The 18932-nt window shown below is 39.1% G+C and overlaps 1 protein-coding gene across 5 annotated transcripts in view; it reads left to right on the forward strand.

Moving 5' to 3' along the window:
- KIF2A (kinesin family member 2A) overlaps positions 1-18932 on the forward strand; it is an 89269-nt gene that overhangs the window by 35816 nt on the left and 34521 nt on the right. For 3 of the 5 annotated variants that reach the window (XM_066375718.1, XM_066375699.1, XM_066375726.1), the window contains 4 exons: positions 14892-14986; positions 15360-15479; positions 17510-17564; positions 18696-18818. In XM_066375718.1, coding sequence (XP_066231815.1) covers positions 14909-14986; positions 15360-15479; positions 17510-17564; positions 18696-18818 — 376 coding nt within the window. In that variant the 5' untranslated portion in view covers positions 14892-14908. The remainder of the gene's footprint in view (positions 1-14891; positions 14987-15359; positions 15480-17509; positions 17565-18695; positions 18819-18932) is intronic. The other 2 variants (XM_066375710.1, XM_066375735.1) reach the window with 1 other exon arrangement.

Raw genomic sequence — 18932 nt, forward strand, 5'->3', positions numbered from 1 at the left:
TCAGAGGAAAGAGAGGTCCGCAGAGGGACCAGAGAAAAGTCCTGAGAGAGGGAGAAAGAGAGAGAAAGAGTGAGGGAGAGAGGCGCCCCCGGGGGTCAGGCAGGAGGGAAAGAGAGTTGGGGGTCCGCGGAGAAGGAAAGATTAGGAGTAGAGGTTTTAGGTAAGGTTTCTCTGGCCAGAAAAAGGCCTGCGCGGTGGAACAGGCAGCACAGAGATTAAGGACGGTTGCGCAAATAATTAGGAGCCGTGAATGTAAGAGATCTCCAATCAGTTCCCAACTTTTTTGGCGATAGTTAAATTGGTGAGGGTGTTAACACTGAAAGTCCCTTCAGGAGGCTAATTGAGTGGGGGTTCTGTGGCCTGGCCACAGCGGAGAAGAACAGTTTCTTCTTCTATAGGGAGGGAAATTCCTGTGCCCCAACTGCTGCACTCAGTTCTCCGAGTGGTCAGACCTGAGCATTAGCGTCCTAAAAACTCAATGTCCAGCCACGGATGAAAGTGGATGTGCTTGGGGAGGTCTCCACAAGCACAGGCTCACTCCGACGGACGGACGGAAAAGACTTTCCCTGACGTAGCTACGGTTTTGGACAGGGAGTCTCGGAGGAAAGAACTGAGAGGAAAGCTGGAGACAGGGGACATACCGCACCGTGCGCTGAAGTGGGTTGGAGATCGGAGATCCTGGTTCTTTCTCCTGGTTCTTTCTCGGAGGGGAGAAGAAAGGAGCGGTCCTTGCAGACTTCTAACTCCTTCCGGGTTTTCGGCACCAAAAATGTAAGGTATTTTTCCCCGCCGAGAAGGAAGGAAGAGGGCTCGGAGCCACAAAGTGTGAAATAATAAACAGCTTTATTGAGTACAGAGCGCACATCCCGCCTGGCAAGGTTCCCTGGCCCTGAGGAAAGAAACATGGAGGCTAGGGAAGTTGCAAAGATTAAACCGCGTGGCAGATATTTAAAGGGTCCCTCTAGGGAAGTGGAGCTACTATGACGTGGTAAAATTTCACTGGCTGGCAGACGATCGCTTCTTTCCAAATGGTTCCTGGGAAGCTTCCTTTGGCGGGCTTGATTGTGGGCGGTCCTAGCCAAAGTGGGCGGGTCTGAGTTCCTACGTCACCATCCCTCTATCCACCGACCTTACACTTAAAATCATTGGTTTGAACTCTGTTATTTAGTAGTTTGCTTGCCTCCATTTTGTTTAGTTCTTTTTCTGGAGATTTCTCCTGTTCTTTATTTGGGGCATGTTTCTTTGTCTCTAGTATTTACTACTTCCCTGCATTTGTTTCTGTATATGAGATAACTGCGATTTTTTTCAGTCTTGGTAGAGTGGCATGTGTAGTAGGTGTCCTATAGGGCCCCATGGCACAGTCTCCCAAGTTCCTCGAGCTGGGCACTCTAGGTGCACCCTTGTTTGGGTTGTGTGCACTGTCCTGTTGTAGTTGAGCCTTGTTTGCTGTTGGTATCACTTGGAGTGATTGACCCCCACCCCAGTTTGATCAGCTTTGAGTCCAGGCTGTGGCTTCAGTGGAGGAGCCACTCTGTAGAGGTCAGCCCTATGTACCAAGACTTGCTTCAGTGGGGCTTTAGTGTTAACTGAGTCACTCGTGGAGGTGGTAGGGTTTTACTCCTGTGTGATCTGAAGCTGTCTACTGGGTGCACTGGCTCTGGGACCTCCCAGGAATCAAACCCGGGATTTCCACACCGGGCCAACTCTCTACCGCTGAGCCAATTGACCTGGGCCGGCTGATGTGGTTTTAAGATGATTTATCAAACTACATATGGTGTCAAGTGGGTACCACTTATCAGGGGGAATCACTTCATAAGTTATATAAATGTCTAACCGTTGTGCTGTACACCTAGAATTAGTACAAAAGAATATTGGATGCCAACTGTAATTGAAAAAAATTAAAATTAAAATTAAGGAACATTAATAGATTGAGAGTCTCTCTGGTAGGAACTGACTTGGAAGAAAGTGCTTTTAGAGATACCTGTTTACTAACTATTTGGACTGGTATATGTATTTTACCCTCTGGAAATAACATTTTTCTGCCAAGTACTTGTTCTGAATGTGTTATTTTATAATTCAGAGTAAATTTACATCTTTGTTCTTCTGAGAATGGATATTGATAAGTGCTTTTCCTTAGTCTCAGTTTGTGAAGATAAAAAAGGAAAAAGCTAGATTTTTATTAATTTTTTTTTTTAAAAGAGCTTTTCAAATTATGCAGTAGTATTCTGATTGAAAATTAAGTTACTAGAGCCTCTCCTGTGGTGGCACAGTGGATAAAGCATCAACCTGGAACGCTAAGGTCGCTGGTTCGAAACCCTGGGCTTGCCTGGCACTGGTCAAGGCGCGTATGGGACTTGATGCTTCCTTCTCCTTCTCCCATCTCTTTCCCTCTCTGTCTGTCTTTCTCTTCTGTAAAATGAATAAATAAAAATATTTTTTTAAAAAAAAGAAAATTAAGTTGCTAGAGGTTTCAAGAATAGATACACTTGCTTGACCGGGCGGTGGTGCAGTGAATAGAGTGTCAGTATACAGAGGACCCACGTTCAAAATCCTGAGGTCACCGCTTGAGCACAGGCTCACCAGCTTGAGCGCAGGGTCTCTAGTTTGAGCCCAAAGGTCACTGACTTGAAGCCCAAGGTCGCTGGCTTGAGCAAGGGTTCACTTGCTCTGCTAGCCCCCAATTAAGGCACATATGAGAAAGCAATCAGTGAACAACTAAGGAGACTAAGGAGCCACAGTGAAGAATCGATGGCTTCTCATCTCTCTCCCTTCCTCAGAGGCGGATTTAACGGTGAGTGCACCAGGCGCACACCCTGGACCCCGACTTCTGAAGGGCTCCACAAAACCCCAACTTGACACTCTTTTCTAATGACACCAAGTTTGGTTTCATATGTGCAATTTTAATATTAATAGTACGTAGTATTTTTTATTTATTTAAAAATGTGATTAACATGTATTTTTATTTTCCCTGTCTTTCTCTCTTTTTTAAAGGGGCTCATTATTTTCTTCTGCACCCAGGGCCTCAACCGACCTTAATCTGCCCCTGCCCTTACTGTTTGTCCATGTCTGTTCCTCTCTCTTTCTCTCTCTGTCTCGGTCACACACACACACACACACAAAGAAATAGATATATTTAACCCTGGCTGGGTAGCTCAGTTGATTAGAGTGTCATCCCGACAGGCAGAGGTTTTGGCTCAGCTCCGCATTCAGGGCACATACAAGAATCAACCAGTGACAGCATGAATAAGTGGAACAACAAATCAGTGTTTATTTCTCTCTCTCTCTCTCTGCCTTTGTTTCTTTTTAAAAATCAGTAAATAAAAATTTAAAAAGAATAGATATACTTGAGAACTATGTATTTTAATTTGCTAGCATATACACTCTTTTTTTTTTATTAGTTTTCATTACATGGTCTTAGACATGTGAATGATCAGTGACTTAGTAGTTTTTTCAGTGACTTACTAATATTAAATAGTATTTACTCTTAGGTAATTATTTTATAAAGCATTAATTTTTGTCATCTTTTAAAATTTATTAAACTTTAAACAAAAACAGATTTTAATAACTTTGAATGATTTGGAAATTACCATTATCAACAATCTCAGAATTCAAGTTCTGTTTTTACTAATGTTTTATTTTAGTGTTATTCATACAAGGTTTGTTTTTGAAATTTTTATTAAAGTCTTACTATTTTAGAAACATGGAAAGAAAATTTTATAGAAACAGTTCAAGAGGAACTGATAAAATGTTTACTTTGGGGGAAGATTTGTCACGTATATGCTCATGTATACTTCAACTATAGGGTAATTAGAAATAGGAAAAAGCATAGAGTTTGTAATTCTACGTATGTAAAAAACAGCAGTAACTTTTTAAAAAAACATCATGGGTCTGAAAAGTATTGTTGCTTTTTCTTATTTTTTTAATGTTTCACCATCATATCCTTTTAATAAAATACATATATTTGTTAGTTTTTTAAATATTCAGACTTTTAAATACTCATAATGATATTTTATTAGTATTCTTGGCAGTTTAATTGCGGCTCTTCTACATTGGCAACCAAATTATACTTTATATGCTAGACAAGGTTTATGCCAGCCTAATTGGTTGCTGGCAAAGCTTAGCCTCACAGCTGCTGTGAATTCAGCTCTGAACTAGGAAACATATAATAGGATCCTGTTTTCAAAGACCAAAAGGCGATTGTCAGCATGTAAAACTTGTTTCTTGACAGCTCAGTAAATATATGAGATTTATGGCAAATTAAATAGCACTAATAGCAATCTTAAGTAACTATCGTAATTTAAAGGTTAGAAAGTCCGGAAATATAGAATTCGTGTATGTATTATTTTTGTTCATTGGAGCAGAGGTAGCTTGAATTCACGTTTGTTCTTTTGTTCAGTCACTTGTCGGTTTTTTATTTTTAAAGTTATTTGTCTTACTAACAGATAATAAAAAGTTGCAATCTGAACTATATTATCTTTTTTTTTTTTTTTTTCATTTTTCTGAAGCTGGAAACGGGGAGAGACAGTCAGACAGACTCCCGCATGCGCCCGACCGGGATCCACCCGGCACGCCCACCATGGGGCGACGCTCTGCCCACCAGGGGGCGATGCTCTGCCCATCCTGGGCGTCGCCATATTGCGACCAGAGCCACTCTAGCGCCTGGGGCAGAGGCCACAGAGCCATCCCCAGCGCCCGGGCCATCTTTGCTCCAATGGAGCCTTGGCTGCGGGAGGGGAAGAGAGAGACAGAGAGGAAAGTGCAGCGGAGGGGTGGAGAAGCAAATGGGCGCTTCTCCTGTGTGCCCTGGCCGGGAATCGAACCCGGGTCCTCCGCACGCTAGGCCGACGCTCTACCGCTGAGCCAACCGGCCAGGGCCCTGAACTATATTATCTTTTGATTTTACCTAGTAAAAAGTTGAGAAATTATGTAAATACATTTCATAAAGTGCCTTTGAAATAAAGGTTATAATTTCAAAACATTACATCTTTATATGATTTTTTTAAATTATCATGACATCTAAATTTAGGGTAAAATTTGTATTTCTCTTATGTTGAACCATATTGTAATGCTGGTGGCCGAGGCCAGGCAGGTTCACACTGGATTCGGGCAGACAGTAGAGAAACTGTGGAGCCAGAAAGCATTGGGCCATTCCTTTTAATAAAGTCTCACAACGGCGGATAAGCACACAGGCAGGGGAAACCGCCTCTCAGGCAAACAAACAGCAAAATGGCCCCTCATAGTGGTGGGCAGGCAATCGGAACATCTGCAATCTCCCTGAGCGTAAGCACCCATAGCCTTATATAGGCCGAATACACATGTGCCTCTGCCACGTGCTCACGCACTGATCATGTAAAGGGCTTGCAGCCGGTAAACCAGTGAACAAGGCTAACATAGCTGCTCGCCTCACATATAAAATTGCCATTTTGGAGGTTAAAATGGTGAAATAGACTGAGATTTTTTTTTTCATAGAATTACTGTGGTTCTCATATGATTTAATTATATTTAAAAGTCTATATTCAACAGCAGAAATCTGTGAGTATCCTGTTTTTAAACAATACAGTCATCACCCACTAAGGTCATCATCTGTTCCTGAAAGTCAGATGTGTGTGAAAGTGCCACACATACCTGTTTGCCTTTATTTTTAATGGGAAAAAACTGCAGTGTTAATTATCATCCCAACGCCATACCTGTAACGCTGGTGGCCAAGGCCAGGCAGGTTCACATTAGATTCGGGCAGACGGTAGAGAAACTGTAGAGCCAGAGAGGGTCGAGTCATACCCATTTACTGGAGGGGCTTGCAAGGATAGGTGAGCAAATAAACAACAAAAGGAAAGAGCTAATAAAGGAAAATCTACTAATGTGGCAGTAGCTAGAAAAGTTATATATGTGTGTACTCTATATTTTTCATTATGTATTCCAGGGAAATTCTTGCATATTTGTATCAGTTCACATGATAAAAATGCCTATAGCTCCATTGTTCCAAATAGCAAAAAAAAAAAATAACAAATATCCATCAGCAGAAGAATAAATTTTGGCATATTCATATGTACTGAAAATGAGTGAACTATGGTTATATATAACAACATAAATGTATCTTTGAAAAATAATGTTGAGCACGTCTTAAAATAATATCATTTCATTATACATAGTTTAAAAATAGGCAAATTGTTTAGATTTTTGTGTATGTCACATTTATAAGTGGTAAAACTAAAAAGAAAGCCACAGTATGATAACTTCAAATAACAAGATAGTGGTAGACCTTTCTGGTGGAGTGGAACAAGGGAGGAAGGGAGATATTCACTTTAAGAAGGGGACATGGGGGCCCTGGCCGGTTAGCTCAGCGGTAGAGCGTCGGCCTGGCGTGCGGGGGACCAAGGTTCGATTCTCGGCCAGGGCACATAGGAGAAGCGCCCATTTGCTTCTCCACCCCCCCCCTTCCTCCTCTCTGTCTCTCTCTTCCCCTCCTGCAGCCAAGACTCCATTGGAGCGGAGATGGCCCGGGTGCTGGGGATGGCTCCTTGGCCTCTGCCCCAGGTGCTAGAGTGGCTCTGGTCCTGGCAGAGTGATGCCCCGGAGGGGCAGAGCGTCGCCCCCTGGTGGGCAGAGCTTCGCCCCTGGTGGGCCTGCCCGGTGGATCCCGGTCGGGCGCATGCGGGAGTCTGTCTGACTGTCTCTCCTCGTTTCCAGCTTCAGAAAAATACAAAAAAAAAAAAGAAAAAAAAGAAGGGGACATGGGATTTCAAAGATACTATAGTATTTCCTATTTTTTAGACAGAGAGAGAGAGTCAGAGAGAGACAGACAGACTGACAGGAAGGGAGAGAGATGAGAAGCATCAATTCTTTTTTTTTCCATGTTGGTATAGATTTTAATTATCTTTTTAAAACTCCCTTTACACATGGATGACAGGGGAATTTCATATAGCATAGAACAAACTGTGAGCATGGTTTAACCAAGTGAATGATTCTCTTTTCTTCTCTTAGAAACCAGTAACATTCAATGAATTGCCACCATTAATAGAGAATAAATTATTAATAGAATCAAATTAGAATACTTTCATTAGAGTGGATACATTACTATCTCTCCTGGATATTTTTTTTAATAAATAAATTTTTATTAAATTTAATGGGGTGACATCAATAAATCAGGGTACATATATTCAAAGAAAACATGTTCAGGTTATCTTGTCATTCAGTTCTGTTGCATACCCATCACCCAAAGTCAGATTGTCCTCCGTCACCTTCTATCTAGTTTTCTTTGTGCCCCTCCCCCGCCCTGTCCCCCCTCCCTTCTCCCCGTAACCACAACACTCTTGTCCATGACTCTTAGTCTCGTTTTTATGTCCCACCAATGTATGGAATCCTGCAGTTCTTGTTTTTTTCTGATTTACTTATTTCACTCCGTATAATGTTATCAAGATCCCACCATTTTGTTGTAAGTGATCTGATGTCATCATTTCTTATGGCTGAATAGTATACCGTGGTGTATATGTGCCCCATCTTCTTTATACAGTCTTCTATTTTTTTTTACAGTGATTAAAACCTTTAAGCAGACTCTTGGCCAATACAGCAAGAGTCCATAAAAGAATAGTGTCCCTAACATGTTCACCAAGTCCAAGTTGGCCCCATCACCATGCCAAATCCCTGAAAAATGCAACCCAACCCCAGTTTAGTCCATGAGGAGCTGTCACAAGGAGCAGGAGTCCAGGAAAAGTCTGCATGGCACTGGAATTGTTGTCACAATTCTATACTTTGCAGCTCCCGTCCAAGTCCCAATGACCGCTGCTTCTAGCTGGTAATGATTCAGGTAGACTGGAAAAGCCATCTGCAGCATGTGTGGATATGGAGCTTCTGTTCTCCTCTGCCTGGAGAGATGAGACCAGGTTGCTTTTCCCTGGAGCTCTGCGACTGTGGCTTGGTAAAGAGAACCTTGGGATACACTAAGTTCCTGCCATGCGAGTCTCTCCCGGCTGCCGTTAGCTCCGGGGAGCTGGGCAGCCCTCTCCGTGTTTCCGCTTTTCCTACCAGTCTCGGTTTGGCTTCTTCAGTGTTCCTTGGTTGAAGAGTCCTCTTAGTTTAGTTCAAAGTTGGTTTTTCCTGGCCCTGGCCGGTTGGCTCAGCGGTAGAGCGTCGGCCTAGCGTGCGGAGGACCCGGGTTTGATTCCCGGCCAGGGCACACAGGAGAAGCGCCCATTTGCTTCTGCACCCCTCCGCGGCGCCTTCCTCTCTGTCTCTCTCTTCCCCTCCCGCAGCCAAGGCTCCATTGGAGCAAAGATGGCCCGGGCGCTGGGGATGGCTCTGTGGCCTCTGCCTCAGGCGCTAGAGTGGCTCTGGTCGCAACATGGCGACGCCCAGGATGGGCAGAGCATCGCCCCCTGGTGGGCAGAGCGTCGGTGGATCCCGGTGGGGCGCATGCGGGAGTCTGTCTGACTGTCTCTCCCTGTTTCCACCTTCAGAAAAATGCAAAAAAAAAAAAAAAGTTGGTTTTTCCAGATGATAGTTCTTAAAATTATTTTGTAATCCACTTTGGTTCTGGGAGGTGGGTGTTGGTACGTCTGCCTACTCCAGCGCCATCTTGTCTTCTGAGCATCAATTCTTTGTTGCAGCTCTTATGTGCCTTGATGGCAACAGAGTGAGTGACTCCTTACTCAAGTCAGTGACCCTGGGCTTCAAGCCAGCATCCATGTGGTCATGGCTATGATTCTGCGCTCAAGCCAGCAACCCTCGCTCATGCTGGTGAGCCCGTGCTCAAGCCTGATGAGCCTGCGCTCAAGCTGTCAACCTCAGAGTTTCGAACCTGGGTCCTCTACATCCCAATCCGATGCTATATCCACTGCGACACCACCTGGTCAGGCCTTAATCTGGCTAGTGGTGGATATACAGGTGTTTGCTCTATTTTTTTTTAATGTAGAAGTATTTATTATATAATTCACAATAAATAGGTAATCAGAGAATCAAAGGGCAGTGTTAGCGAGGATGAAGTGCAGTAATTTTCTCAAAAACAGAAAAATGGGGTGGTATTTGGAAGGGCAGATGGGAATGTTGACTCAGATTCTAGGAAAAGATATTTTTAATCCTGATTTTGTCTCTGAGCTGTAATTCTATATCTGTAGTTATCTTAATACCCATGCATGATTCTTATTAACAACTGAGACTTAGGATAAAGCATCTTGTTGTTCTGCCACTAGTATCATTTTCCCAGTCATGCAGTCTCAGAGCCCTATACTTACAGACTGGTCTTACCTGGTGGATCAGCTGCTTTTGACCCTGCTACTTGTGGCTGAAGGCTTTTTGAGTGCCTGCATTGGTAATTGAAGTTGTGGAGGTATCAAATGTTGAGAAGATTGCTGATACTGTATGTTATCTCCTTGATGTTCTTTATCCTCTTTATTGCTAATTTCTCTAGGCTGTTTTTTGGAGTTTGAGGTCCCTGAGAAATTATGACCTATATATAGTCCTAATACAGATTTTGTCCCTCTGGTTTGTCTTTTCTCACACAGCTAGTTATCAGTATATTTTGTCACTCCTTCCTCCTTAGGAAAATTGAGATATTGTGGTAGGTGCTTAAAATGGTGGTGTTGGTCTTGCCTTTTGGAACATGCACACTCTTTCCTCCATTCGTGTTATGGTAAGTCTGTTGGTAATCGCATGAAACCCCTATCTGTACTCCTTTCTTCAACAACTTCAAACACAGCCTCTCCATTTCCTGCTGCAAGTTATTCTTTATGGTAGTCTGGTGTTCAAACACATACATCTTTGGGATCATTTCTTATTGATGAAATTATATCAGTGTCTTTCATTAAACCACTTCACTTTCCCCCAAAACTTTGTTGCATCCCCACTAGTGGGTGTTACTGTTGTAAGATTGCCAGAGGCGGTGGGGTGGGAGGAGACGGGCTTCTGGAAATCAGCCTTATTTTTCATGTTGTGGAAATAGTGATAAAAATGGGGCTTGATACAAGCGGTAGTAGCTCCTACTAGATAGTGACAGTGACCAACAGGGCAGCTCATGTCTCTCTGTGGTCCACTCTCCACTTCTTCTACCAATTAGTCTTTCTCTTTTATATCTTGTGACAGCCACAATGATGCACTTTGGATCTTTCTTTAAGAAAGAACTTCAGCCTGACCAGGCAATGGCACAGTCCAATAGAGCATCAGACTGGGACGTGCAGAACCCAGGTTCAGCACCCTGAAGTCACCAGCTAGAGCGCGGGTTCATCTGACTTGAGCACAGGCTCACCAGATTAAGCTTGGGGTCGCTGGCGTGAGCATGGGATCATAGACATGACCCCATGGTCACAGGCTTGAGCCCAAAAGTTGCTGGCTTGAGCAAGGGGTCACTCACTCTGCTGTAGCCCCCTGGTTAAGGCACATATGAGAAAGCAATCAACAAACAACTAAGATGCCACAATGAAGAATTGATGCTTCTCTCTCTCTCCCTTGAAGTCATTCCCTATCTGTCCCTCTCTCTGTCTCTGTCAAAAAGAAAAAGAAAAGAACCTCAGCTCCAAGGAGTGCATTTGGCTGACATCCTTCAGCTGTTAGTACCTACAGTATCCATAGCTTTTGAGTTGAGGCCTTGCTTTTCCTAGGAACCTATAGCCAGTGACTGAGCAAGGTGTGAGTACTAGGATATTTTTATTTTGGCTCAGTGTGGGACTCCCAATCAGCAGTCTGCTGTGGAACTCCCTGCTGGATTGGCCAAGATTGTCATGTCTGCTTCAAGATCTGAGGCTTTCTCTGCTCAATCTCATATTTATATCTATTGGTAGTTGCATGGAAACCCCTATCTGTACTCTTCAACAACCTCATATCCCGTCTTCACATGTTTCAGACTCATGTCTTGATCTGAAAGTTAGTTGTCCATGCCCAGTTCTGTTTCCTTCTTCTTTTAACTTTTACTATAAACCTCTTGTCTTCCTGTCTCAACATCTGCTTCTGAGGACCCAACTGTTATATAGCACTTCTACTGGTTATTTACCTAATTTTTGTCCAAATCAAATTGCATTGAGTATTACCTAATTTTTTAAGCTCTCTTTTTGAATCCTCCTAGTATTTTTTAACTCATCATTTCCCTCCACCCCCAACACATGCCTCTCTTTTAATATCTACTTGCCTCAGTAAATGGCACTAGTATTACCTCAGTTGCTTTTATATTAGCCTTTTACATAAAAGTTCTTGACCCATCAAACTTTTTGAGGGGAGATGTAGGGAGTATTGTGAAATGGGGATCAAGAAGTAAAATGGAGAATTACCAGTCAGGAATGAATGAGATCACAGAGGTTAATAAGTGGTCAGATCATGAAGACAACTGGAAGAACTTTGGTTTTTAATTTTTTGTGAAATGGGGAGCCACTGGAAGGTTTTGAGCAAAGAGTGTAATATAAAATGACTTAGTTTTTACTAGAAATGTCTAGGCTGTTCTTTGTAGAATAGACAGAAGGGCAGATAGAGTGGAAGCCAGGAGACTGACTAGTTGGGAGAGAATTGCAATAATCTGAATCAAGACATGGGTGGCTTGCACCAACATGGTTGCAGTGGAATTATTAAGAAGTGATTCATTATCTGGGGGTAAGACTTGGGCATCATCATTTTATTTTGTAAAAGCTCCCTAGGAGTTTCTGATTTACAATGAGGGTTAAGAATCTATGCTACAGTTCATAATTTTTTACGGGGTGTTTGCAGTTTAAGCCACATGCACTTCTTCATCAGCCTAATGCAGGAGAGTAGAGAAGTGTAATAATAATAAGCAACTTTTGCAGCTGAACAAGGTTAAAATCTGCTAATCAGCTACTTATGAGCTTCAGTTTTCTCAAGTTTTCTCATTTTATTTATTTATTTTTTATGTGAGAGGCGGGGAGATAGTGAGACAGACTGCTGCATGAACCTCAACCGGGATCCTCCCAGCAACCCCTGTCTTGGACCAATGGTCAAATCAACCTAGCTATTTTAAGTGCCTGAGGCTAACACTTGGACTAATTGAGCTATCCTCAGTGCCTGGGGCTGATGCTCAAACTCAGGGGTCCCCAAACTTTTTACACAGGGGGCCAGTTCACTGTCCCTCAGACCGTTGGAGGGCCAGACTGTAAAAAAAAACTATGAACAAATTCCTATGCACACTGCATATATCTTATTTTAAAGTAAAAAAACAAAACGATAACAAATACAATATTTAAAATAAAGAACAAGTAAAGTTAAATCAACAAACTGACCAGTATTTCAATGGGAACTATGCTCCTCTCACTGACCACCAATGAAAGAGGTGCCCCTTTCGGAAGTGCGACAGGGGGCCGGATAAATGGCCTCAGGGGGCCGTATGCGGCCCGCAGGCCATAGTTTGGGGACCCCTGCTCAAACCAGTTGAGCCACTGGCTGGTGGGGGCGGAGAGGGGGAGACAAGCAGATAGTCACTTCCCATGCATGCCCTGATGGGGGAATGGAACCTGGGACGTCCGCACACCAGGCTGACACTATCCACGAGCTAGCGGGCCAGGGCCAGTTTTCTCATTTTAAAAATGGAGATAACTACTTCATAGGATTATTGATTACATCTAATCAACCAACGTACATTAAATGAGCTAGTTCCTAACATACATGCTTAGAAATTAAGCTTTAAAGAAAGATCTGGCCTAACAGATTGGTAAAAAATACTAAATTAATAATTTCCATGATGATGGGAAAGTAAATGGAGGGCAATTTTGGGATATCAGTTTTAATTTCTTTGACTCATTAATTATGCTTGTAGAAATTTTATTTATTCATGCCTTTGTACAGATAATCAATGAAACATCTTTTAATAGTAAAGAGTTGGAAACAATTTAAAATACTCTTAATAAAGGAATAATTAAATTGTAATACATTTCTTTTATGTAATGCTGAGCCCAGAGGTTGCTGGCTTGAGCAAGGGGTCACTCACTCTGCTGTAGCCCCCTGGTCAAGGCATATATGAGAAAGCATATATGCTTTAAATTATTAGGTCAACTGTCATTGAAAGATTGCCAGTATATATTTTAGTTTTTAAAAAAGCATCAATATATGACTAGAAAGTACTTATATCTTCAATAGTTGAATTTTTGAAACAAGATTATATTCATTTATTCTTCAGATTTTTATATAAGCCTATATAGAAAAGATATTGATTGATAATTTCATATATATTAATACTTTTAAAATTACTAGTGTTTGTGGGTTTTGTGTTTTTTTTTCAAGTAAGAAACTGATATTTTCTTTATTGCTTATTCTGTTACATGATATATGCTGGAAATATTTGTGCTTAGTTTTCTACAGTAGACTAAGGAGAGCATTTGGATAACATTGTTAAAGTTGTTCATTATATATACTTAAATACTATGAATCATCTTTAGTTTATGAAGAGTTAAAAGAAATAGAAGATGAATCCCATGCCTTTGTGTTCTCTACCTGCTCATTGAGTCAGGGAAGAGTTTTATAAAAACTTACTGCATTTTAGTGTTTGTGTTTTTTTAAGATATTGTATGCTTTATTTTAATAACATTATATGTACTATATGTCAGGTTTTTTAAAGATACTTAAAGAATTATAAATTTTCCTAAGATAAATTATAGATGCCCCAAGGACTTTATTTAGGGAATACATGTGAAAATTCTATGTTAGCATTTTATTAGATAATATTGAAGATGTAGCTATGTAACAAATAGTTTCTATCCTTACTTGATCAAATGGGTGGGTAAAGTGAAAACAGATGAAATAAGTACAACGTGTGTGTGTGTGCGCGTGCGCGCGCACATGCAGTTGATCCTTGAACAACACACACAAAATTTTCTTATACGTATATTTTTTACACTAAATACTTGCGCTGTTTTCAATCTGCAGATGTTGGTATCCAAAGTCAGGGAAGCAATACTGTATAGATACTGAGGTGTGCAACTAAGTTCCTGGGAAACCAAAGTTATATTCAGATTTTTCAACTGTCTTGGGGTGAAGGGGTCAACATCCCTAACCCCTGCATTGTTCAAGGGTCACCTGTATAAACACACACATGTACACACACACACAACCTTTTGATCACTTCCGGGAGCTTGTCTGAAGAAATAATCTTAACCAGTGCATAATGGCAAGTGTGCAATATTTTCATTGCGGTGTTTATAATAGAAAAAATTACACATAACCTAAGTGATCATCATAGCTATTAAGTAAGAAACAATAGAAATAAAAAAAGAAACAATGGAATATTATGTAATAATTAAAATAATTAGATCTATAGTTATTAACAGATAAGATGCACAACCTATTAAGAGAGGAACAACAAGTTTAATACATTAAATTTAATATTCTTTCTTTAGATAGGAAAAACTGGAGTCAACAGAGAAAGTAAGAAGTAGAATGGATTAGTAGAATGGATAGGCAATATGTAGAAAAAGAACACTTTAGATTAGCATTTCCCAACCTGTTTGGACTCTTGATTCTGTTTTTTAATAATTGTATATTAATATCATTATTTTGTATAAAATGATAATGATTTTTAAGTAAAAAGTATTTTATGTCAGTGTTATTAAAAATTGCTTTAAGAGTTTTTGTTTTAGTTCAAGAGAATCATTGTTGGTTTATAGTAAGGAAACTAATTGTAACTAATTAACAGTAAAATTTCAGGTTTTCTACGCATGGTGTAACCATTTATCCTGTATACTGAAAATAAACTTTAAGATAAATCTAATTATTTGAGTTTCTGGTCTTGACAAGTAACAAATTGATTTGCAACGAAGTTGATTCCCTATTCCTGAGCATCTATGGGAAATGCCTTGTAGGAAGAGCAATATGATAGTCTTAATAGTTTGTAAATGATAAAATTTTATTTGACAGTGTTAGGCATTCCGTAATTCATGACATTTAAAAATGTATATTTTATTCCTGCTTAGGCCGAATACATCAAGCAATGGTAACATCTTTAAATGAAGATAATGAAAGTGTAACTGTTGAATGGATAGAAAATGGAGATACAAAAGGCAAAGAGGTAAGATCACTGGATTGAATCTTATTTCTAGTCCTGCAATTAAGTTTTTGAATTAAAACAAAAGTATATAATTTTTATATAGTGCATGCATTGTTCCGTGGAAAAGCTTTCAAATAATTAAAAAATTTCACTCAAAGGAAAGTAGATTTCACCTGCATATCTTCTGTGATTGGACATATAATCAAGACCACAAAATGCAATCTTAAGAGAAATTCTTTAAATCTATATGGGTTATAATTCTAAGTAATCTAGTTTTTGAAACAATACTATTCATTAGGCTAAAATTATTTAACATTTATTCTCTGCAAATTTATTTGGAAAATAACTTAATTTTCAAAACATACTCTAAAAATTCATGTGGTATTTAAAACAGATTGACTTGGAGAGCATCTTTTCACTTAACCCTGACCTTGTACCTGATGAAGAAATTGAACCCAGTCCAGAAACACCTCCACCTCCAACATCCTCAGCCAAAGTAAACAAAATTGTAAAGGTTAGTGATAAAAATTCAGAGTGTGTGTGTGTGTGTGTGTGTGTGTGCGTGCGCATGTGCACATGCGTGCGTATATTATGGTTTAGAATTAGCAGGCTATAGGAGTATGTTTTAAGTACTAGTTTATTTTGTTAAAAAAAATTCTTTCTGCTATTCACATGTGTGAATAGCACACACATTCTTTCAAGGATTGAGGTTGTCTAATTCACAATTATGACAATTATTAAAAAAAAATCCTAGAATTCTTTGCCTGGTTAGGATTTTTCCTAAGACTGGAGCTTCTCAGGAGATAATGGGTCAAAGGAGTTTCCTTGTCAGTGTTTGTTGAATGAATACAAATGACTTTGATAATTAAAGAATGACTTAATCATTCGTGATAAATTCCCACTCCAATTGTCTTTTGAAATAGTAATTCTGCTAATTTTAAATTTATTAAAGAAAGATCGGAAGTGACAGTGTAGTTATTATAAATACTTCTGTACTATCTATGTACTATCTGGGAATTAACTTGAAAACCCTCCTCCTACATCTTCCCAAACGGTTTTATCTTTATAAAAATAAAATCCAAATTAATTTTATCATTTTAAAATATAATTTACTATCATTGCTATTGAAACTTCTCTCTTTAAAGTTTTATATCAAAGTACAACTCTTTTAAAACTAGGTAGCCACTCAGAGTTGTTGAATCCACAATTTTTATGTGTTCAATTCAACAGGCATTTGTTGATTTTCAACATTGTTGAACATCAAAATAATGAATATGACATGATTTTAACCCTATAGGAACTCACTATCTTGCAAGGAAGACACACGTAGAACTTAATAATACCAACAAAACCTGCTTTTTAAACCATGCATATGAGCCTGACATGAGCCTGACTGTTAGTGGTACAGTGGATAGAGTGTCAACCAGGAATGCTGAGGTTCCAGGTTTAAAACCCCGACCTTGACAGTTTAAGTGCAGGATCATCAACATGATCCCAAGGTGCTGGCTTGGCACGTATAAGGAGCAATCAATGAACAACTAAAATGAAGAAACTATGAGATGCTCCTCATCTCTCTCCTCCCTCTCTTTCCCTTCCTGTCTATCCCTCTCTCAAAAAACAAAACAAATACAACAAAAAGAACACATCATGCATATGGACATAAGGCAGATTTACAGGTCATACTATTTCAGATATTGAGAGTCACTGCTTAGAAGTCCTTAGCTACCATTTGTAAATGGACTTTCATGTTTGGCTTCATAACCTGAAGGATTTTTATAGTTCATACTGCTGGGTATATCATTAGCAACATTTGCAGTACATTCGAATCACCTAGAAAAAATTTTAAAATACTGATTCCTAGGTCTGCTTCCAGAGATTGTGGATTTTATCTAAAGAAAGGCTCTATCATCAATACCTTTTTAATAGTACTCATCTGATTTGAATGTGCAGTTAGCATTGAGAACCACTGCCTTATTTGCCTTATTTGGCATCTTTTCTCAGGTAAATAAAATGAAGTCTTGGTAGATAAATAATTGGACCAACAATTTGCCACCCTAGTCTATGCAGTCTTTGAAAGTCTATAAAATTCTAAGAGTACAGCTGACTGTGTGCATCTCATAGTATTTTGATGTTTCAGTTTAATAACGGGCTTTAAGTTGTCTAAAATTAGTATTTTATTAATTGCCCCCTGATATTCAAAGCTGAAATGTGTTGCATAGTTATGGCAAGATAGCATGAGGATTAAAAGTGCACACTTCAGTGAAATTTTGAACCTCTCTTTGCTTTAGTTTTCTTATCTATGAAAATGGAATTAGCAATAATAACAAACTTCATAGAGTTGTTGTGAAGATTAAATGAATAATACATGTAAAATCCTTAGAGCAGTGCCTGATTCATTATTTCTGAATATTTTGGCAGTCAGAGAATACTCATAAAGAAACTTGAATATTAATAGTAGTAATTCAGTAGAAGATTATAATTTTTTGCCATTTAGTTTTACATGGAATAATGAGAGAAAGTAAAATGCACATTTCTTTTTTATAGAATCGACGGACTGTGGCTTCTATTAAGAATGACCCCCCTCCAAGAGATAATAGAGGTAAAGTAAAAATGTATTAATTTTCCCTATTGGTCCTGACAAGTTAAATCAAAAATAAATATTACCTTTGACATTATTATTTATTTAAATTTTACATGGCTAATTTTAAGAAAGCTATATCCTCTTGATTTCCTAATACAATAATGTCGGTAATTTAAAAAATGATTTATAAAGGCATGTGATGAATATGATACTCCATGATATATGCAATTTTTGATTCATCTCTTTACCCAGTATTCAAATTTGAGGAGAGTGTTATGATAAAGAGGAATGGGGAATTAGTTAATTTCACAAGGGTAAATTTAGTTACCAGGACATTTTATATAATTTTATGGCTAACAAGCTTCCAAAAACTTTGGAAGTCAACTAAAAAAATTTGAACAGGCATAGATTTCAGTTAATTGCAGATCTTCCTTGTAATTTCAGTTGGGAGATGTGATGTAAAGCGTAATTTCTTCTTTACTCTTCAGCAGTTCAGAATGGTACTCTCTACTGGTGCTGTCTCACTGTATATGTGTATGGACCATAGGTATCAGAGGAGAGATGGAAGTAGGGGGAAAGTCCTGTACTTAACACACTGTCCTTGGAGTCTTGTTAAAATTTATATTTCTTTGTAAAATGTAATATTTATAGTGAATTTTTATGCCTTTTCAACTTTTATAAATCCACAGTAGGAAATTCTCTGCTTAATATTTGCTTATCTGAGGAGCAAGGAATTGGATTTGGAATATAGGGAGGGTTAAAGGACAAAGGTTTTTGCTTTCTATAGTTCTGAATTATGTGAAATTTTCAAAATGATACTGTATTTAAAATTTATATTTGTATACTTATATTTTTTAAATGATTTTTAAAAATTAAGTTTGACTTTGGTTTTGTATAAATTATTCATATTGAGTTTTGTAGTTAAGACTACATTGGTGGCACCTAAGTCTGCACATATTATGCCAAAAATCTCTTAGCTGATCAGATTATTAAACATTATTATATATTCTGTTTATGCATGCATAAGTAGAAAACCTGGCAATTTGCTAATGCAACTTTTATCAGTTCTTTTCGATACCTTTGTTGCTTTTAGCAAGGCTCACCTTTACTAATTGTCTTCTGGATTTAAAATTTTTGTTTTACTTACAGTGGTTGGTTCTGCACGTGCACGGCCTAGTCAGCTTCCTGAACAGTCTTCTTCTGCACAACAGAATGGTAGTGTTTCAGATATATCTCCAGTTCAAGCTGCAAAAAAGGAATTTGGACCCCCTTGTATGTAAATCATGTATCAAGGATTCAGTCATTTTAGGCATACATGTATTCTCTCTTGGTCATCTTTCTTAGTCCCCAAATGGTAAACAGTCTAATTAGAAACTTGATTGCAGA

This window comes from Saccopteryx leptura, chromosome 1 (assembly GCF_036850995.1).
Source record: "Saccopteryx leptura isolate mSacLep1 chromosome 1, mSacLep1_pri_phased_curated, whole genome shotgun sequence".
Taxonomy (NCBI): domain Eukaryota; kingdom Metazoa; phylum Chordata; class Mammalia; order Chiroptera; family Emballonuridae; genus Saccopteryx; species Saccopteryx leptura.